The 23,212-nt window shown below is 45.5% G+C and overlaps 1 protein-coding gene across 10 annotated transcripts in view; it reads left to right on the top strand.

Annotated features, from left to right (window-relative positions):
• The window catches only part of bmpr1ba (bone morphogenetic protein receptor, type IBa), a 504,601-nt gene that overhangs the window by 442,041 nt on the left and 39,348 nt on the right, over positions 1-23,212 (top strand). For 9 of the 10 annotated variants that reach the window (XM_072583837.1, XM_072583834.1, XM_072583835.1 and 6 more), the window contains 2 exons: positions 11,485-11,644; positions 15,236-15,338. In XM_072583837.1, the coding sequence (XP_072439938.1) occupies positions 11,485-11,644; positions 15,236-15,338 (263 nt within the window). Of the gene's footprint in view, positions 1-300; positions 430-11,484; positions 11,645-15,235; positions 15,339-23,212 lie in introns of those variants that run through there. The other variant, XM_072583843.1, reaches the window with a different exon arrangement.

Below are 23,212 nucleotides of genomic sequence, written 5' to 3'. Positions count from 1 at the left end.
CTTCCTCATTGGAGGTGAACAGAAACATTTCAAAGACTGAAATGCTTTTAGCAACAGAGCAATAGATTCAATAAATACAGTCTGTGGTCAACATTGATTACTGTTGTTTAACAAAAGCAATACATTTGGTGCTTTGCAAACGACATTTTTTGCATTGCTGTCCTAATGCCTTGTTTCAATAGCAAATGCCAAGGATGGTCTGTTAGTGGTGCCTCCTGTGACCGAGTCACATGTTTTGGCCAGAGATCAAATCTCGGACTCTGGTTTCACAGATGCCCTGCTTCAGTCTTCGTTGATTCTTCTCTGTGACTGGACAGTCTGCTGGTGTCTGAGCACAACATTGTCATGTACAGACCGACAGGAGGGCACCGTCCGACCTCCTCTGTCACCGAGGTTTTGTGGGAAAAGCGTTGTGCATCTAACTGAAACGTAAGTCAATGTGTTCCGACTGTGTTATTCCCCCTGCGTTTTGAAGATCTGGATATCAATGATGATGTACTGCTTAGTTGCAGAGTTTTGTGTGTATGTCAATATGTGTGTATAAATACACAGACCTTTTACAATAATTATATCAGTCATTAGGATTGCCTCATGAGTCACTTCTTTTGCCAATGGAAGGATGTAATATTAATTTCACATGTATGTGCCCCAAGTCCAACTGAAGAATAAACAGCACAAGAGGTGGATATTGGAGCTCAACATTTAAAAGTCACCTTCGTGCAAATTTAAGATAGACATTTGAATTATGTTCCCATAAAAGTAATGCTTTGCAGAATGAACCTATTGAAATTTGTTCAACGTTTCAACAAAAAAATTCTTCCTTTATGCCATTGCTCAGTAGTTCTTACAAAAAAGATAGGTTTTAACTTGGGGCTGGTTTGGTCAGTGACTTATACTTTATAAGCGTTCTTAAAATTCATTTTTGTTTCTGAAATGAAGATGCAAAAAGTGTGCAAGAATTATGTGCAGTTATACAAAATGGTTACAGTTTTTAATTATGATAATTCCTGAGTGATGAGGTTTGAAATTAATTAGCTCACTGGTGAAAACAAAATGGCCTTGCCTGTCTGCGAAACCGAATTGGCAAGCCCAATATCAGCAGGGCTGATAACGAGGATGGGGAATTGGAGAAAAATGTCGAAATAATGAGCTAATTAAAGGACTTCTCTGGGATAAAGTTCAATAAGGAGGTTTGCAAGCTGATTCAGTGCAGATTCAAGCATTGCAATTACAGCACGGATTCAGGTCATTCCATGTGAAAGATCCATGCCAGTGTTTGTGATACACACCAGCTACCTCCCCTAGTCTAATTAGTGCATCTAACAACATTGTGATGGAGTAATGGTAATGTCTCTGCATTCATGAGCTGGGGACACTGGTTCAAATGGCAGCTGCTGGGATTTAAGTTCAGTTAATAATCTGAGAGTATAAAGTGAATCTTAGAAAGCTGTCTAGGAATAGTGGTAGTGTCCCTACCTCTAAGCCAGGAGGTGTAGGCTAACGTCCAGCAGTGTATAATAGTATGACTGAACAGATAGTTAGAAAATACCTATGAAGTGTTTCTCTGTATTGCTGCCATAAAGCTATAACCAATTACCAAATAAGTCTATTTTTTTCGCACATGTCTTTCAAGGATGCCAATCTATTGTCCTTACCTGGTATTGACCACATGTGACTTCAGACCCAGAATAAGCAATAAAAAAATCATTTTTATCAAGGCAAAGCAAATGGAATTTTGGCATTTATTGCCCAAGAGGATAGAGTATAAAAGTCAGGAAATACTATAGCAACTGTACAAGACATTAGTGAGACTGAACTCAGAGTACAATGTATAGTTTTGGTTCCCCTACATGAGGAGGGATGTATTTGTATTGGAGGCAATTCAGAAGAGGTTTACTAAATTGATTCCCGAGATGAAGGGTCTCTCTTATGAAGAGAAATTGAACAGTTTAGGCCAATACTCTCTGGATTTTAAAAGAATAAGAGGCGATCTATTGAGATATATATGAAGATGGTTGACAAAGTACATATTAGAGAGAGTGTATGCTCATGTAGGGCAGCGTAGAACAAGGCATCAAAGTTTTAGGCTAAAGAATGGCAGATTTAAAACAGAGATACGGAGAAACCATTGGGCCACTGGGCGGAATGGTGACTCAGTGGTTAGCACTGTTGCCTCACAGTGCCAGGGAGCCAGGTTTGATTCCAGCCTCGGGTGAGTATGTGTGTGGAGTCGATGGACTGAACGGCCAGTTTCCACATTGTAGGGATTCCTGATTCAGTTTGTTAGCAACCATCCTATAGTGATGAATCCTTGTTTTGGATTCCCTTATTAATTAGAAACATCATCTCTGCATCGATCCTGTTAAACCCTTTCCCAAATTTAAACAAAGTGTTGAAATATTTTCTAAAATATTTTACCTTGGAGTCCATTAACTACTGGATGGTAAATTATTTTAATGTCTTCACCTGTACCTATAAGCCAGTTTTCCTTCTGTCTTCCATTGGTTTAGAGTGACAAAATATTAACTATTGACCAGAGAAGCTGAGATTGTGTTCAGAGAAGAGAATATTCAGGAAAGATTGATTGAATTTGTTTAAAATCACAAGTGAGTTTGACTGAGCAAATAAGGAGAAGTTGTTCCTACTTGTGGGAAAGTTCATAGAACCATAGAAACCCTTTAGCATGGAAACAGGCCATTTGGCCCATCAAGTCCACACTGACTCCTCCACAGAGCATCCCACCCAGACCCACCCCTCTACCCTATCCCAGAAACTCTGCATTTCCCATGACTAATCCACCTAGTCTGCACATCCCTGGACACTATGGCTGATCCACCTAACCTGCACATCTTTGAACAGTTGGTAACTGTGGAGAACTTATAATAATTGTTTGACAGGCCAATTATGAGAGGAGCAGAATTTTGATTTCCACAGTGAGTTTTTGTGCTTTCTGAAATGGAGTGAAGGTTTGGGTGTGAACTTTGAGTTGTCAAGTTGTCCCATACCCCTTTTCTCCCAGGGACCTAACTCCATAGAAGATGTCATTGGTTGGTTATATAGAGTCAAACACCAATGTTTTTGTTTCCTTGATACGGTACTTTATAGAACCAAACTGCATTTGTGACTACACATAAAGATACTTTTATGAAGGAAGTCGATTTTTGAAATTACTAAAAACTGATTTCTTAAAAGAATGGAATCAAATGGAACACAACTCAGATTAAAGAAATTAGCAACAGTCAAAATAAAAAGAAACTGGACTTTTGAAAACTGCTTGGTAAGTCTATTGAGGAGTTTTGACTTGGAATATCATTCCCTATAACAGAAGTGATTCATCTGAGAGAGTTTAGAGAGATGGGTTTTATTTCCCAGGGGTGAGTCATGTGTTTACTGCTCAGTGTAATAATAATCCATACCAGTAAGTAGAACAGTGGAGTGCACATGTACTGAGCTGTGCTGGAGAGTACAGTATGAGGGCTGTGGGTTTTTTAAAATTAAAGATTGGAACTGATATTTTAAGAAAAGCTGCTTTTTCACTTCATAATAATAGAACAAATAGTATTTCACCGCAGTAATTAATGTTTATTGCTTGTCCATCTTCACCCTGCGATTTTGTAAGCACACTTATTCATAAGTATTTTTTATTTATTCTTGCATGTATCGGTGGAAATCTTAGATTTAGATCACTTACAGTGTGTCCACACCGACCCTCCGAAGAGCAACCCACCCTGACCCATTCCCCTACATTTACCCCTTCACCTAACACTACGGGCAATTTAGCATGGCCAATTCACCTAACCTGCACATCTTTGGACTGTGGGAGGAAACCGGAGCACCCGGGGGAAACCCACGCAGACACGGGGAGAATGTGCAAACTCCACACAGTCAGTTGTCTGAGGGGGGAACTGAACCCGGGTCTCTGGCGCTGTGAGGCATCAGTGCTAACTACTGTGCTGCCCATGCTGCCATCTTCATTGCAGAGGGCAGTTGAGGTTGGGTCATTAAGTATATGCAAGGCTGAGAGTGGCTGATTTTTAATCAGTGTGGGAATTGAGGATGATGGGGCAGAGAAGGCAGGAAAGTGGAGTTGAGGATAATCAGAACAGCTATGATCTCATTGAACGGTGAAGTAAATACAGAATGGCCCACTACTGCTCTTATATTGTATGAACTGTCGGATTTACTGGTAAGACCAGCATTTGTTGCCTATCCCTAACTGCTCTTGAAAGTGGTAGGAAGTTTTTATTTATATTAATTCACAGGATGAGGGTGTCACTGGCCAGGCAGTATTTATTGCCCATCCCTAATTACCCAGAGGGCAGTTAAGAATCAAATACATTGCTGTGGGTCTGGAGTCATATGCAGGCCAGATCAGCTTTCTTCCCTGAAGGGCATTAGTGATCCAGATGGGTTTTTCCAACAATGGATTCATGGGCATCTCTAGATTCTTAATTCCTGATTGCATTTTATTAGATTCGAATTCCACTGTCTGGCCATGACGTGATTCGAACCCGGGTGCCCGGAACATTATCAAGGCCTCTGGATTAACAGTCCAGTGACAATACCACTAGGCCATTGCCTCCTCATTGCCCAATGCCTGCCTGAAATGTGGGGTGAGTACATTATCAGAGTTGTCAGGCTGGGAGTCCCACAAGTTTGACCAGACAACGATGAGGAGATGGTGATACAATTCCAAGTCAGGATGTGACTTGGAAGAGGAATTTACAAGAGCATATAAACTGTACCATTGTGCCTCAGTTGCTTGGGTTCATTTAGCCTTTTATTGTGTGGCTTGATGTCATGGTACAAGCTTGGATTCAAGGCAGACTCATTGAGGAGAAGGCAAAGTCAAAAACCTGACTTCAGGTTTAGAGTTCAAACTAACACTTTATTATATGTTAAAGTACAGCTGTACATGGTAATCAGAGATATACTAAAAGTTACATTAGGTAAGGACTACTCTCTCCTCCTCTGTGCTCACCTCCAAGTGCTCTGAAGGCATTCTATGGATCTGGTGAGTTGCAATCCGAGGCATTCTTCCAGAGAGTTCTAATTTCACCCACACTGTGCTATTTATACCTAGTGATGTGCATCTCCATGACATCATCACAAGGTTACAACAGAGCCCTTGCACAACAAATCCTACTTCAACGTCTTGCATCTTAAGACGCTATACAGTGACTTTATATAATCCCAAATTTCTTTAGAGAAGTTGTCTTCAGACAAAATTTGTCATCAAGTGAAAGAAAGTAGTTTTAGAGGAGCTGCCTGAACTCCTGGTCAAAGGGGTTAGGTTTTTATCGGGGCTGTTGAAGGAGGAGAGAGAGGTGAAAAGGGAATTCCAAAAGTTTAAGTTTAGGAGGTTGGAGGCAGAGTGATGGGGGTCTTTTCCACCAGCTGCAAAACTGGTGAGGCCCCACATTGCCCTTGTTTGGGCTGACCAACCACAACCTGTACAACTCAGGCCCTTAACTAGACAGCAGCAGGCATTCTTCCAGGACCCTGGGAATAGAAGCCCTACTGGCCAATCAGAGCTCTTCCACTTGAAGAGCAGCACCTACCCCCGTCCTCCTTTCAGGAGACAGTGTCGGCATTACATTCATCAAATGCCTTTGATCATCACTACATTGCAGGTTTCACATCAATATTGGTGGGAGTGATGGTTCTGCTTTGAACACCCTGTTTCATAAAGCATCTTTCATAACTTCAGAATGATCTGGAGCACTTTATAGTCAACAAATACTTCTGAGTACGGAAATACAGCAGACATTTTGCACGTAGCACACTCCTATCCCTGTAAGATGATCTTTTGTTCGTGCATAAGATTCCCTGAGGACTTCCTTCAAGAAATACAACATAGATGTCAATACATGGGAGACCCTCACTCAGAAAGAACTGGCTTGGAGGAAACTCCTGGCTGAAGGGATATGATTCTTTAAGAACATACATCAGTAAGAGGACTACGGGAAAGGAACTGGAGAAAGGAATGCCAGTAATCTCAAGGCCTAAGGACCAATTCCACCTCCTGGAAACATCTGCCAAATGTGTGGTCAGAGATGGGGTTGTAGGATTGAGCTCATTAAAACTGCCAGAACCCATGACCAGTGACCCAGAATTTCCTTGTTACACTTGTTAGCAAGTGATTGCCAATGACGATATATTTTTGAGTGTTACCTAATAGCCAAGGCATCAGAAAAGAACACATTTTCAAAACAAAAACAGAAATTGCTGGAGAAACACAATCAGGTCTGGCTGCATCTGTGGAGAGAAAGAGAGAGAGAGAGAGACAGATAGTTAACAGCTTGAGTCCAGTGACCCTTCCTCACAGGACTCAAAACGCAGACAGCTCAGTTTTTCCAGAAATGTCTGTTCTTCTTCCACGTATTCTCTTTTAGGTTTCCCCAGAGTTTAACTTCAACTTCTTCTAATACTTATTCTCAGCATTGATCAGCAAAAAACTGGTGTTGGATTAGAGTAGAGCTGCAATGGGATGTGAGCCACATAACACTTGGAATGCTTTGAGTTTAGTAGATGCTGGTTTTCAATGCAACATTTAGGTATTAAACCAGCGGAAGTCTTTTACCCTTGTTTCAAGTCAGTATCTCAGTTTAATTGCTTGTATGGAAACAACATTTATTGATAAATGCTACGAACCTGCAATAAAATCAAACCTATATAGCAAAAGCTATGCCCTTATAAAACTATTATGGACAGTTTTATATATGATCCTCATTAATTTAATATGATCCTTTGCTCCAAACATGCCCTACATTTGTTTTACAAATAAGGGTGAAATATAGTACAGTGGATACATTTTTAGTCCTTCCCATGAAGTATTAACTTTGCTTTTGTATTTTTCATGTGAATGTTAAGCTGCTTTAAGGTGTCATGAGGAACCTAGTGTGATAACAAAGTGCAGCTGTTAAATGTCTATTTGGAACTCACTAAAATGTCTTTACTGGAATTGTTTTATTCTTTCGTGGATGTGAGCATTAAATTCAAGGCTGTAATTTATTGCTCATCTCTAATTGCTCTTGCATGGGAGGTGGGGGGGGGGGAGACATTGTTTTTGAACCGCTGCAGTCCATGTGCTGTAGGTAGACCCATAATGCTGTTACGGATGGTGTTTCAGGATTTTAACTCAGTGACATTGAAGGAACAGTGATATATTTCCAAGTCAGGATGGCAACTGCCTTGGAGGGGAACACATGGTGGTGTTCCCATGTACCTGCTGCCCTTGTCCTTTTACTTGGTCGTGGTCATGGAATTAGAAGATCCGGTTTAAATAGCCTGAGTGAATTTCTGTTTCACTGTGCCAAAGGAAAAGGAATCATAGAATCCCTACAGTGTGGAAACAGGCCCTTCAAGTCCAAACTGACCCTCCAAAGATTAAAGGGTAAAAACAATGACTGCAGATGCTGAAAATCAAATACTGGATTAGTGGTGCTGGAAGAGTACAGCAGTTCAGGCAGCATCCAACGAGCAGCGAAATCAACGTTTCGAGCAAAAGCCCTTCATCAAACTCACCTAGACCCATTCCCCCTCCCTATTACTCTAACTAATGCACCTAACGTATACATCCCTGAACACTATGGGCAACTTATCTAACCTGTGCATCTTTGGATTGTGGGAGGAAACTAGAGCACCTGGAGTAAACCCACACAGGCACAGGGAGAATGTGCAAACTTCACCAGTCACCCAAGGCTGGAATTGAACCTGGGTCCTTAGCACTCTGAGGCAGTAGTGCTAACCACTGAGCCACCGTGCCACCCCTATAACTAGTTTGAGGTGGAAATATGGGGGCAGTTAGGATGGGGGATGGCGGACGGTGTGTTGGAACAAGCAATTGTCTGGCATCACATAACTAGTTACACTCACCAGGATATAGAGGACTATTCTCAATGTGGCTTCCAGTTGCCAGGGTATAGACCTGCTTGCGTGGCTATTTTTAACCAACCTGTTCTGACGTGTTATAACACATCACTGCAGTAGGCGGGGTTTGTATCCAGAACTATTACCCTTAGAGGTACCACCCATTTTGACATTGACTGTGACCTCTGCTGTGGGGAATTCAATCCATGCTTTAGGCATCGTGTGTGTGTGTGTGTTACAGTTAGCTGACTATCCAGAGTGTATTCACAGCATGTAATTAAAGTCATAAGCTATATCTACTCTTAAGTTCAGCCTGATAGTCACACAAACAGAAATTATGTATTTAAGATATATCGTAACTACCTAATAACTGCTATGTTATAACCTTTACTGTTCAGTAAGAGTAATGCTATCCTCTGCTTAAGACTTTGTGTGAGCAACCTACTGCACCCATTATCAGTAGCTTAGACTCTCACCAACAAGAAGAATTGGTGGCAGTGTATCTACCCAAGACATCCCAGATGGTTGCAGCAGAAAATATACAAGAAATGGCTGTTGGGGTGGTCGTGGGTTTCTGGGTGTTGGGTGGCCGTGGGTTTCTGGGTGTTGGGTGGCCGTGGGTTTCTGGGTGTTGGGTGGTCGTGGGTTCTTGGTGTTGGATGGTCGTGGGTTTCTGGGTGTTGGGTGGTCGTGGGTTTCTGGGTGTTGGGTGGTCGTGGGTTCTTGGTGTTGGGTGGTCTCGGGTTCTGAGTGTTGGGTGGTCGTGGGTTTCTGGGTGTTGGGTGGTCTCGAGGTCTTGGTGTTGGGTGGTCTCGGGTTCTGGATATTGGGTGGTCATGGGTTTCTGGGTGTTGGGTGGTCTCGGGTTTCTGGGTGTTGGGTGGTCTCGGGTTCTGGGTGTTGGGTGGTCGCGGGTTTCTGGGTGTTGGGTGGTCATGGGTTTTGGGTGTCGGGTGGTCGCGGGTTTCTGGGTGTTGGGGTGGTTGTGGGTTTCTGGCTGTTGAGTGGTCACAGGTTTCTGGGTGTTGGGTGGTCACAGGTTTCTGGGTGTTGGGGTGGTTGTGGGTTTCTGGATGTTGGGTGGTCGTGGGATTCTGGGTGTTGGGTGGTCATGGGTTTCTGGATGTTGTGGTCTCGGGTTTCTGGGTGTTGGGTGGTCTCAGGTTTCTGGGTGTTGGGTGGTCGCGGGTTTCTGGGTGTTGGGTGGTCTAGGGTTCGGGGTGTTGGGTGGTCGTGGGTTTCTGGGTGTTGGGTGGTCGCGGGTTTCTGGGTGTTGGGTGGTCTCGGGTTCTGGGTGTTGGGTGGTCGTGGGTTCTGGGTGTTGGGTGGTCGCGGGTTCTGGGTGTTGAGTGGTCGTGGGTTCTGGGTGTTGGGTGGTCGCGGGTTCTGGGTGTTGAGTGGTCGTGGGTTTCTGGGAGTTGGGTGGTCTCGGGTTCTGGGTGTTGGGTGGTCTCGGGTTCTGGGTGTTGGGTGGTCGTGGGTTCTGGGTGTTGGGTGGTCGCGGGTTCTGGGTGTTGAGTGGTCGCGGGTTTCTGGGAGTTGGGTGGTCTCGGGTTCTGGGTGTTGGGTGGTCTCGGGTTCTGGGTGTTGGGTGGTCGTGGGTTTCTGGGTGTTGGGTGGTCTCGGGTTCTGGGTGTTGGGTGGTCGTGGGTTTCTGGGTGTTGGGTGGTCTCGGGTTTCTGGGTGTTGGGTGGTCTCGGGTTCTGGGTGTTGGGTGGTCGTGGGTTTCTGGGTGTTGGGTGGTCTCGGGTTTCTGGGTGTTGGGTGGTCTCGGGTTCTGGGTGTTGGGTGGTCGTGGGTTTCTGGGTGTTGGGTGGTCTCGGGTTCTGGGTGTTGGGTGGTCGTGGGTTTCTGGGTGTTGGGTGGTCTCGGGTTCTGGGTGTTGGGTGGTCTCGGGTTCTGGGTGTTGGGTGGTCGTGGGTTTCTGGGTGTTGGGTGGTCTCGGGTTTCTGGGTGTTGGGTGGTCTCGGGTTCTGGGTGTTGGGTGGTCTCGGGTTTCTGGGTGTTGGGTGGTCTCGGGTTCTGGGTGTTGGGTGGTCGCGGGTTCTGGGTGTTGAGTGGTCATGGGTTTCTGGGAGTTGGGTGGTCTCGGGTTCTGGGTGTTGGGTGGTCGCGGGTTCTGGGTGTTGGGGTGGTCGCGGTTTCTGGGAGTTGGGTGGTCTCGGGTTCTGGGTGTTGGGGTGGTCGCGGTTTCTGGGTGTTGGGTGGTCTCGGGTTCTGGGTGTTGGGTGGTCGCGGCTTTCTGGATGTTGGGTGGTCTCGGGTTCTGGGTGTTGGGTGGTCGTGGGTTTCTGGGTGTTGGGTGGTCTCGGGTTTCTGGGTGTTGGGTGGTCGCGGCTTTCTGGATGTTGGGTGGTCTCGGGTTCTGGGTGTTGGGTGGTTGTGGGTTTCTGGGTGTTGGGTGGTCTCGGGTTCTGGGTGTTGGGTGGTCTCGGGTTCTGGGTGTTGGGTGGTCTCGGGTTTCTGGGTGTTGGGTGGTCTCGGGTTCTGGGTGTTGGGTGGTCTCGGGTTCTGGGTGTTGGGTGGTCTCGGGTTCTGGGTGTTGGGTGGTCTCGGGTTTCTGGGTGTTGGGTGGTCTCGGGTTCTGGGTGTTGGGTGGTCTCGGGTTCTGGGTGTTGGGTGGTCGTGGGTTTCTGGGTGTTGGGTGGTCTCGGGTTCTGGGTGTTGGGTGGTCTCGGGTTCTGGGTGTTGGGTGGTCTCGGGTTCTGGGTGTTGGGGTGCTTGCAGACAATGATTAAGATGAGAACTAGACTGTTGGTGTTCCTTTAAACTACCCTGCTGCTTGAAATATATACTATTAGCAGCTCAGTGGGTTGCACACTCACCTGCGACCCATATAGTCCTGAGTTCAATCCCACCTCAGGGTATCAGCATGTAAAACCCCCAGCTAATAATCCAACACAGTACTCAGGGAATGCTATGCTATCAGAGGCACTTGGTCTGAATACTCTTCCTTGAATATATGAACTATACTAATATGATGTTCTAAACATTGGAGACTGAAAACTGTTCAAATGCGAAAGCACTCACATGGTCCTTGTCTTTCAGAAAGGTCACATAGAGCTTGATCATTAACTTTGTTTCTCTCTCCACAGATGCAGCCAGACCTGCTGAGTTTCTGTGTCAGTCTCGGGGCTTAAATAATGATTTTCACAGGGACTTTTAGAATATACAACAATAACTTGTGCTTGTGTAGCAACTGCACCAAAATCAAATGTCCTGAGGTGCTCCACAGGGATATTACAAAGCAATATTCGACACTGACCATCACAAGGAGATATTTTGTCGTGTGTCACACGAGGAGATATCGGGTCATGTGTCCAAAAGCATGATCATGAGATGGGTGTTCAGAAGTGTCATAAGTGCTGTACTGATATGTCAGCCTGTGAGACAGGATGCGAATGTGCGATGGGGTTTGATACGGCCCTCCCTGCTTGACTCTGAGATGAGAGTACTATGGTTGTCAAGTCTGTGAACAGGAAGCCACCCTTGAGACCTGTAGACTGATGCCCCCCTCCCCACCCACGTTTGCTGACGTTGGGATCTTTGCAATGTGCTGATGCCTGACCATGGCGTCTTACAGCCTTTTAATGATTTTGTCATTCCTTACAGGTAACCGTCTTGACAACATGCTGCTGAGGAGCACCGGGAAACTCAGCGTTGAAACCAAGAAGGAATATGCTGACAGTACCATGCCCGCGTCACCTCAGAAGGATCTCTGGTGCCACTGTCACCATCATTGTCCTGAAGAGTCAGTTAACAATACCTGCAAGTAAGTACACATGTTTGATGTCCGGTTCGAAACTCGGCTGAACTCCACTGCAGCTTTCCCCCTGTACAAGCCACCAGTTAGTGGGCATTAAAATACGGGAGACAAGTGATAATATCACTTGCTTATTATTCCAGCGACCCAGGTAATAGCCTGGGGACTTGGGTTCAAATTCTATTAAGGCAGATGGTAGAATCATGCCATGAATCCATCGCCAATTTTCAGGAAAAACCCATCTGGTTGACACTAGTGTCCTTTAGGGAAGGAAACTGCTATCCTTATCTGGTCTTGCTACATGTGACTCCAGACTCACAGCAGTGCGGTTGATTCTTAAGGGCAATTAGTATTGGGCAACAAATGCTGGACTAGCTAGTGACACCCTCATCCTGTGGATGAATTTTTAAAAAATGTTTGGAGCATGAGTAGGCCATTTGGCCCATCGAACCTGCTTTGCCATTTTATAAGGTCATGGCCCAGTTGTGGTCTTTCCATCCTGACCCCCAGAATCCTCAATCCCATTCTACATCAAAAATCTTACAAACAATTAAACTTGTGTGTGCAGAATTTCAGTTCAGGGACTTTAGGTGACAGGACTAGTAACATTACCACTGTGATACAATCCACCATTCTTGATGCTTTAGCTTTTTGGTTTAAAATGATGCATAGAGTATTCTAGCTCCCTAATGCTCCTGTAAGCAAATCGACCCTAGCATGCACCCCAGAAGAGACAAACATCTGTGTAGTTCCTCTGTGCTGCAGTGTGTGTTGGCTCATTGAAATAATGTTCTGATGCAGCCTCATTTGTGCAGAGCAGAGGGAAATCAAAAAGAATGGATACCCAATGAATACAGTCCGCCGATTTCTCAGCAACAAACCCAAACAAGCAGACAAAACATAAGCAGAAATGCTAGCCATTCTTGCCTACATCAAAGACATCTCAGAAATGATTGTCAGACTACTCAGACCCCTTGGCATCATGGTAGCCCACAATCGCCAACACACTAAAACAGCAGCTAATGAATTTGAAAGACTCTATACAGACAACAAGCAAAACTAATGTCATTTACAATATACCATGCAAGAACTGTAACAAACATTACATTGGACAAACAGGCAGAAAACTAGCCACCAGGATACACGAACACCAACAAGCCACAAAACGACATGACCCTCTCTCACTAGTATCCTTACATACAGATAAGGAAGGACATCACTTCGACTGGGACAACACAAACTAGGACAAGCCAAACAGAGACACGCACGAGAATTCCTAGAAGCATGGCATTCCAACCGGAAATCTATCAATAAACACATCAAGTTAAACCCCATCTACCACCCCCTGAGAAAAAGAACAGGAAAATGACATCACCACAGGAAATGACAACACCAACCCAAAGAAACCCGAACATATAAATAGAAAGCAAGAATCATGTACAGTGCTTCGCCTGAGGCCCACTGAAGATGTTACCTAGTAGGGTGACGAAACATCTGGAAATGAACCTTTCAGCTCAGTGAGCAAATCTACATCCAGAACCTCAATCTGAGCTACAAATCTTCTCAAAACTCACTCATACTGTGGTGACGAGCAGGTCAGAGGCTGTGAATTCTGTGCAGAGTCCTCACCTTCTGTCTCCCCCATGTCTGTTCACCATCAGCAAAGCCCAAGTTAGGACTGTGACGGAATATTCTCCACTTGTCTAGATGAGTGCAGTTTTAACAAATAGCCTTGCAATACCCCAGACAAGGTAGGCTGTGTAATTGGCACCCCATCCACCACCATTGACATTCACTCCCTCCATCACTGATGCACAGTCGCAACAATCTGTACCATTTACAAGATGCACTGCAAGAAGTCACCGAGGCTCCTGAGACAACACCTTCCAAATTTATAACTACTCCCATCTAGGAGGACAAGGGGAGCAGTTACCTTGCATTTGGCCTTCAAACCGGTCCCTATCTTCACAGGGAAATGTACCACCTTTCCCTCAGTGTCACTCGGTCAAATTCCTTCCGAGCAACATGGTAGGCATCATGATAGCAACATCCATATCCCCATTAACTCATGAAACAAAGTGAAGAGGGATTGATGACTGGAATGGAAAGCTACTACAGTTGTGACGAGAAATTAAAGATGCAGGCAATATGTAGACTGGAATAGAGATATGTAAGAAGAGATTTAAAATGTTTTAAGACAATGGCAGGTTTTGATTGCATGATTAGAGCAGGAGTACTTTTGGGTGAAAAGTAAATGAATAAGTGGTTGAACCAGAGAACAATGTTATGGACTAGGCCAGACCACTCCAAACATTCTTAAGCAGACAGCCTATACTGTAACTTTGCTATTTGTTTCGGTAGGTGTACAGTGAAAGTTATCCAGAGTAAGTTAGCTAGGTTGACTACCAGGTTTTAAAACTGACAAAAATTTATTCACAAAATTACAGAATGAAATGCAAAGAACAGAATAATGAACACCTACAGAACACAGTCAACCCAAACTAGACTTAATTATGCTGTTCCGAATATGCACAACAGTGCCAATAAACAAACCCCTTAAACACATTAAGAGTGAAACAAAGGCTTACAGGTCGAAGTTAGAAGGACAGAAGGAGAGAGAGTTTAGCAGCCTGTTTCCACACAGCTCCACAACTGAACTTCCAAATGTAACTTCTGAACTGAACTGCTGAGTAGAGAGCTGGCCACGTCCCCTTGACTTATACAAGTTACTGTGAAACACAGAAAAGCTTTGGCCTAAAGTCTCAGCTGTTTACGTTTAAACAAAAAGGCCTCCAATATCCTTTTATCTCTGTACCAAACCCAGCCATCTCAGAGCCCAGAATGTTTTACGACCCCTCTGAAAACATTCAAGGATGCCGTATCCTTGAGAAAAGGATCAGCTTTTTGAAAAAGGGACCAGCTTTGTGACAACAATATGATGAATGAAGAGAGAATCAGCAATGAGATTAGTTTTAAGAATATAAGAAAGATTGGTCACTGGACTAGGAGAAGACCATTCGGTCCCTTAAGCCTGTTCTGCCATTCAGTGTCATGGTTGAAGTGCTACCACAATATCACTTTCTCATCCTCTGATTCCATATCCATCCAAAACCCAATCATCCCAGTATTGAGAATGCTCAACAGCTAAGAATCTCAGTGCTTTTAGGGTAGAGAGTTCTGAAGATTTACAACCCTTAGTGATGAGATTTCTCCTCATCACAGTCCTAAAATGAGTGAACTCTTGATGCTGAGATTCTGCCCCCTAGTTCTAATCTCTCCGATAAAGGGAAATCAGCCTTTTTTGTATCTGCCTTGTCAAAATGGTAAGAATTTTCAATGAGATAATCTCTCAATCTTCCAAACATCAGAGATCCTGCTTAATAGGCTTGATCTAGCCACTGGATGGGTTAAATCAACCTCTTTCTAAACTGTAACTGCCCCCACTGATGGAACAATGCTGCTTTTCCAATCTAATTCCACCTCCATGCCCACCCACACCAGGAATAATTGTGTGTTCATATGTCACCCTGGTTACTGTGTATTAAATCCTAAATGATTACAGGGAGATCTGCAGATTGAGGTTCACTCTTTTGTCCTCAGAACAGATGGCTACTGTTTCACAATAATGGAAGAGGGTGACTCTGGAGGCTATGTCATCACATCTGGGTGCCTGGGCAAAGAGGGTTCTGACTTTCAATGTCGGGTAAGTAGCTTTACTGTCCTCAACTATTCAACTTTTCTCTTGTGACCGTTGAAGAGCTTTTTATTATTTATCTATTTTTCCAATCAACCCATTCAGAGAGATGTTAGAATTCCTACAGTGTGGAAATAGGCCATTTGGCCTAACATGTCTACAACAACTCTCCAAAGAGCATCCCAACCAGACCCATCCCCTGCCCTATAACCTTGCATTTCCCATGGCTACCACACCTAACCTACACATCCCTGAACACCATGGGTAATTTAGCACGGTCAGTCTGCCTAAGCTGCACATCTTTGTGACTGTGGGAGGAAACCCGAGCACCCGGAGGAAACCCATGCAGACACGGGGAGAATGTGCAAACTCCACACAGACAGTCACCTGGGGCTGGGATTGAACTGGTGACCAATAAGCCACCATGCTGCCCTAATCTTCCAGAGTAGGTGGGACCTAAATGCTGGTCTCTCAGTTCTGAGCTAAGAACACTACCACTGCACCTCAAAAGCCCTATCATGAAGAGGAATTTCCCCCATTATTGCATGAAGAGGAAACTCACAGCAAGTGGTATAAGGATCCCATTCTCTTGGGAAAACACCATTGCATAATTGACAATTACTTGGGTTCCCATAGGAGAACTTTTAATTCACATTCTAATCAATGACACTTTGTCAACACACCATTAGGCATACTCTATTAATAATCATTTTAAATCTAGTACAAATAATTATATATTTCAGTTACAATTGCTACTATATCCAATTATGTTCCTCATTAAGATAAGATTGGAACAATCCGTAATTGATTCCAGTTGTGTCTAGGTTAATGCAGTAGTTTCAAGTATAGGCACCAGTGCGAGGGAGAGGCAAGGTTATAACTATTTGAGTCAACCTCATAGGTTTTGAATTGGGTTCTTCTGGCACAGATATAGGGATACTACCACTGCACCACACATTGATGATGGAGGTTTGTATGAAGCACAAAGCTCTGCAAGGGCCAGTTGGGCTGAATAGCCTGTTTCTGTGCAGTAAGCTTACTCCCTGGATCTGGATAATTACAAGTTCCACAGTCGGGTGAGGCAGGTACAATTTTGCATCAAACCAAGACATCCGGAACCTGCATGGATCATTGAGGGTCAAACAGACTCTTTCTCCTGTTTTCCTATGGAATGCTCCTGTCAGGTCAGGCCTAGAGCCCAAATATAGGCAAAGTTTATCCTGTAAGGGTATATACATAATGTCTCTTACAACTTCAGAACTGTGCCACTCTCAAAAGTGCAGTCACTATTGACCCTCAGAAAATGCAATGCTCCCTGAATACTAACTTTTCAGCAGTGCTGAAACCCCTCAGTACTGACCCTCTGACAGTGCGGCATTCCCTCAGTACTGACCCTCTGACAGTGCGGAGCTCCCTCAGCACTGACCCTCTGACAGTGCGGAGCTCCCTCAGCACTGACCCTCCGACAGTGCAGCACTCCCTCAGCATTGACCCTCCAACAGTGCGGCATTCCCTCAGTACTGACCCTCTGACAGTGCGGAGCTCCCTCAGCACTGACCCTCTGACAGTGCGGAGCTCCCTCAGCACTGACCCTCTGACAGTGCGGCATTCCCTCAGTACTGACCCTCTGACAGTGCGGAAATCCCTCAGTACTGATCCTCTGACAGTGCAGCACTCCCTCAGCACTGACCCTACAACAGTGCAGCATTCCCTCAGTACTAACCTTCTGACAGTGTGGCACTCCCTCAGCACTGATCGTCCAACAGTGCAGCACTCCCTCAGTACTGACCCTCTGACAGTGCAGCACTCTCTCAGCAGTGACCTTCTGACAGTGGGGAACTCCCTCAGTACTGACCCTCCGACAGTTCAGCACTCCCTCAGCACTGACCCTCCAACAGTACAGCATTCCCTCAGTACTAACCTTCTGACAGTGTGGCACTCCCTCAGCACTGATCCTCTGACAGTGTGGCACACCCTCAGTACTGACCATCTGACAGTGCGGCACTCCCTCAGCACTGATCCTCTGACAGTGCGGCACTCCCTCAGCACTAACCCTCTGACAGTGCGGCACTCCCTCAGCACTGACCCTCTGACAGTGCAGCACTCCCTCAGCACAGACACGCCAATGATGCAGCACTCCCTCAGCACTGACCCTCTGACAGTGCCCACTCCCTCAGCACTGACCCTCCGACAGTTTGACACTCCTTTAGCACTGACCCTCTGACAGTGCAGCAATCCCTCAGCACTGACACTCCAATGATGCAGCACTCCCTCAGCACTGACCCTCTGACAGTGCAGCACTCCCTCAGCACTGACCTTCTGACAGTGTGACACTCCCTTAGCACTGACCTTCTGACAGTGCGGCACTCCCTGAGTACTGACCCTGTGACAGTGTGGCACTCCCTCGGTACTGACCCTCTGACAATGCAGTCGTCACAATTATTGGCCTAACCCATGTGATCTGGTGTTAACAGCTTGCAAATTGTACAGACAGGAAAACACCAGCTGCTCTCTCAATGCTATGCCCCAGTCTCTATCTTTTATTACATCCTGGGAGAGAATAGGATGAAGGGCTTATGCCCGAAACATCAACTCTCCTGCTCCTCAGATGCTGCTTGACCTGCTGTGCTTTTCCAGCATCACACTTTCAGTAGAGATGTGTAAAATACTAGGACCAGCAGAGAGGAAATCCTTCCCCTACTCCTCACTGCGATGGAAACCAATCTTGGAGAATGAACGATTCAATCTTTCCTACAGCACCCACAAAATCCACAGAAACCTTATAGTGCAGAAGAGGTCATTCAGCCCATCAAGTCCACACTGACCCTACGAGGAGCATCCCACCCAGACCCACCCCATCAACCCTGCATTTCCTACGGCCAACCCACCTAGCCAGTACATCCTTGAACACTATGGGCAATCCACCTAGCCTGCAAATCTTTGGATTGTGGAAGGAAACCGGAGCACCCAGAGGAAACTCACACAGACATGGGGAGAACGAGCAAACTGCAGACAGACAGTCACCCGAGCTTGGAATTGAACCTGGGGCCTTGGTGCTGTGAGACAGCGGTGCTAACCACTGAGCCACCATGCTATGAGAAGCAGTTCTGGCAGATGACACTAGCCCTACATCAGAGCGTGGTTGGGATCCTTGCAGGAGAGTTTTGACGACGTGTTCTGCATTGAGAATGCAGCAGGGTGACTGCCAGAGCATGATCTCAGCAGCCTGCTTCCCCCTCTCCCCTCTCCATTCCACACCTTGAAACCTAAGCATTTCTGGGCACTTAAACCTGTGGGTGGGTTTTGGTGTGGGATTGGTTCAGTGTAAACAAGTGGCACCGCAGAGTCATAAAACTCTCATTTCGCACAGACAGGTGTAATCAATCTGATCTCCGCTTATTGGAACCAGATTTCACAGAGATCTGCTTCGTGCATTAAATCACAACACCAAGCAGGAAAGGATTTCAGCTCCAAGTTATGGACTGTAATTATGTGCATATGTAATGACTGTACTCACCGCCAATGTAAATTGCACAGTTTTGCTGCACCCAGCATAATTCGCTCTTGTGGGGACAGGGGTATAGGCTAGCTCTACAGCACAGACCACCCTGAGGACAAAAGTGTCAGGAGCAGCAATTTATTACAGTTTAGTGTTTGACCCGTCCTTGGGTCAAATAGCCATTTTATTTAACTCATAAATAAAGGAGGCAGCCTTGCACAAAAACAGTGGGTTTTTTTTCCGATCCTGTCCACCTTTTGGGCTCTAGTTTGAATCTCTCGCCAACGTGCTTGGATTGAGTTATCAAATTGAGCTGGAGGCCAGAGGCCCAGTGTCTGCTCTCCGCTGGGCTGGTTTCCATGCCTCCCTGCAAACCTGACTGTGCAAGCTCAGCCTGAAGGTGCACGGTCAGTCTACAAAGCAGAAAACTGAGCTTATTAATGCGACTGAAGCCAATGGTGGTACGTGTGCTGCTGGAATCTTTTGAATGAACCATCTGCTATCCTGCTTGAAATTGCCAGATCCTTGAAGGCTGGCCTTTGCTCTTCAATATTCCTGTAAGTTAACCACTTCATATCCCCATGCAGTTCCAGCAAGGCTCACTTGGTGTGTCTGATAGGAATAAGCAATCCCAGTCTCAAGATATTCTCTGATCACCCTGGTCAGTGATCTTATTGCACACCGCTGGTGCAGGGGAGTGTTGAACCCAGGTCTCCTATCTCAGTGACCATTGTGCAGTAAGAGCGCCGATCCCAGGCTCAATATGTTTGCACCGTCTTGCTACGATACCACTTCCAGTCAGGATGGTGACAGAGCAGCAGCATAGCGTGTAGTCTCCTGAGACTGGAGCTCATCAGCTCCTTTCACTTTGACTGTGTTTCTTCTTTCTCTGCGTTTTGTCATCGTACTTTAACCTTACCAGCCTTCTGTGGAGAGCTCAGTCTCCAGCACATCTGAGACAAGGTTTCTTCCCAATGGGCAGCAGCAGAGGGAGATGGGTTTGTTTTGCCAGTGACGGGGTGGGTAGGCGAGACGAGAGTGTGTTTCTGCTGCTGAACGTTAACGATCACACACACCAGGTTATAGTCATAGAGCTGGACAGTGCTGGTACAGATCCTTCGGTCCAACTCATCCATACCAACCAGATATCCCAACCTAATCTAGTCCCAAATGCCAGCATTTGGCCCATATCCCTCTCAACCCTTCGTATTCATAAACCCATCCAGATGCCTTTTAAATGTTGTAATTGTACCAGCCTCCACCATCATTCCATACACGCACCACTCTGCGTGAAAAAGTTGAACCTTAGGTCCCCTTTATATCTTTTCCCTCTCACCCTAAACATATGCCCTCTAGTTCTGGACTCCCCTACCCCAGGGAAAAGACTTTGTCTATTTATCCTATCCATGCCCCTCATGATTTTATAAACCTCTATAAGGTCATCCCTCAGTCTCTGATGCTCCAGGAAAACCAGGCCCAGCCTGTTCAGCCTCTCCCTGTAGTTCAAACCATCCAACCCTGGCAACATTCTTGTAAATCCTTTCTGAGCCCTTTCAAGTTTCACAACATCCTTCTGATAGGAGTCAGACCAGAATTGCACACAATATTCCAAAAATGGCCTAACTAATGTCCTGTACAGCTGCAACATGACTCAATGCTCTGACCAATAAAGGAAAGCATACCAAACACCTTCTTCACTATCCTATCTACCTGCGACTCCACTTTCAAGGAGCTATGAACCTGCACTCCAAGGTCTCTTTGTTCAGCAACACTCGCCAGGACCTTACCATTAAGTGTATAAGTCCTGCCCTTTGTCTTTCCTAAATTCCAAATTATCTCAGCTTCCTTTTTTGACCTCCTGAATTTCCTCTTAATTATGCCTTTATACTCTTGTAAGTATTCACTCGATCTATCCTGTCCATATCTTAGAATAGATACTCGACAGTATGAAACAGGCCCTTCAGCCCAACAAGTCCACACCAACCCCCCCCGAAGAGCAACCCACTCAGACCAATTCCACATCCTTATATTTACCCCTGACGAATGCACCTAACACTATGGGCAATTTAGCATAGCCAATTCACCTGACCTGCACATCTTTGGACTGTGGGAGGAAACTGGAGCAAACCCAGCAGGCACAGGGAGAATGTACAAACTCCATACAGACTGTCGCCCAAGGCTGGAATCGAGCCCAGGTCCCTGACACTGTGAGGCAGCGGTGCTAACTGCTGAGCCACCATGCCGCCCTCTGACATATGCTTCCTTCTTTTTCTTAATCGGAACCTCAATTTCTCTAGTCATCCTGCATTTGCTACATCTACCAGCCTTTCCTTTCACCCCAACGGGAATATACTGTCTCTGGATTCTCATTATTTCATTTTTGACAGCTTTCCATTTTCCAGCCATCCCTTTACCTGTGAACATTTGCCCCCAGTCAGCTTTTGAACGTTCTTGCCTCATACCATCAAAATTGGCCTTTCTCCAATTTAGAACTTCAACTTTTCCATCACTATTTTAAATCTATTAGAATTATGGTTGCTGGCCCCAAAGTGCTCCCCCACTGACACCTCAGTCACCTGCTCTGCCTTAATTTCCCATGAGTAGGTCAAGTTTTGCACCTTCTCTAGTCGATACATCAGAAACATTTCTTGAACACACTTAACAAATTCCTCTCCATCTAAACCGTTAACACTATGGCAGTCCCAGTCTATGTTTGGAAAGTTAAAATGCCCGACCATAACCAGCCTATTATGCTTACGGATTACTAAGATCTCCTTACAAATAAAGTCATAGAGATGTACAGCACGGAAACAGACCCTTCGGTCCAGCCCATCCATGCCGACCAGATATCCCAACCCAATCAAGGAGGAGAAAATGAGGACTGCAGATGCTGGAGATCAGAACTGAAAATGTGTTGCTGGAAAAGCGCAGCAGGTCAGGCAGCATTCAAGGAGCAGGAGAATCGACGTTTCGGGCATGAGCCCTTGAGGAAGGGCTCATGCCCGAAACGTCGATTCTCCTGCTCCTTGGATGCTGCCTGACCTGCTGCGCTTTTCCAGCAACACATTTTCAACCCAATCTGGTCCCACCTGCCAGCACCCGGCCCATATCCCTCTAAACCCTTCCTATTCATATACCCATCCAAATGCCTTTTAAATGTTGTAATTGTACCAGCCTCCACCACTTCCTCTGGCAGCTCATTCCATACACACACCACCTTCTGTGAGAAAAGGTTGCCCCTTCAGTCCCTTTTATAAATTTCCCCTCTCACCCTAAACCTATGCCCTCTAGTTCTGGACTCCCGGACTTTGCCTATTTACCCTATCCACACCCCTCATAATTTTGTAAACCTCTATAGGGTCACCCCTCAGCCTCCGACACTCCAGGAAAAACAACCCCAGCCTGTTCAGCCTCTCCCTGTAGCTCAGATCCTCCAACCCCGGCAACATCCTTGTAAATCCTTTCTGAACCCTTTCAAGTTTCACAACATCTTTCCAATAGGAAGGAGACCAGAATTGCACGCAATATTCCAACAGTGGCCTAATCAATATCCTGTACAGCCACAACATGACCTCCCAACTCATGTATCAATACTCTGACCAATAAAGGAAAGCATAGCAAACTCCTTCTTCACTATCAAAGAGACTCAAGACTGGCTGACAACTTAATCCTGGTATTAGTCTCTGCGTTGGTGGGAGTCCCACTGACTCCAAAAATATGCCATAATATCTCTGAGAATGTTGACAAACATATCTAGAAGTACTCAAATCTTCAGCAGGTTTGAGCATGGAAATCTGGGGAAACTATTAGAATTAGGTTTATTGGCACATGTACTCAAGTTTAGGAATACTGTGAAAAGGGCACAAAGTCACCACTCCTGGGGCCATCTTAGGTACAAAGGGACCTAGGTACAAAATCTTAGGCATAAAGTTGAAAAATAGTGAAATAAAGTCAGAAGTTTGATTTTTAGTGCTGAGCCAAGTGGACTAGATTAGGTTAGGATAACTGGTTGGCATGGACGAGTTGGACCGATGAGTCTGTTTCCATGCTGTACATCTCAATTACTCTATGACTTTATGTAAACAGGATTCTCTTCAGTTTGCAGGACACGAACATATCCTTTCCTGAGATTACATAGGTGCAAAGATAAGGTAGAGAACAGTTACACCAGAGACAGAGACTAATGTCTGTGTTAATCAGCATTGTCACATTCGGTGTGACTGAGATTTCTTTACTATACAGATCAAGGCTTGCATTTATACAGCATCTTTCACAACCTCCAAGCATCTGTTACATCCAATGAACTAGTTTTTAACTGTAGTCAGATCCTAATGTTGAAAACTCTGCAGCCTTATTTGCATCAAGCAAGTTCCCACAAAGAATA

Source organism: Chiloscyllium punctatum, chromosome 14 (assembly GCF_047496795.1).
Source record: "Chiloscyllium punctatum isolate Juve2018m chromosome 14, sChiPun1.3, whole genome shotgun sequence".
In the NCBI taxonomy this organism is placed as follows: Eukaryota; Metazoa; Chordata; class Chondrichthyes; order Orectolobiformes; family Hemiscylliidae; genus Chiloscyllium; species Chiloscyllium punctatum.
Note: the sequence above shows the minus strand (reverse complement) of the source record. Positions and strands in the feature narration are given on the sequence as shown.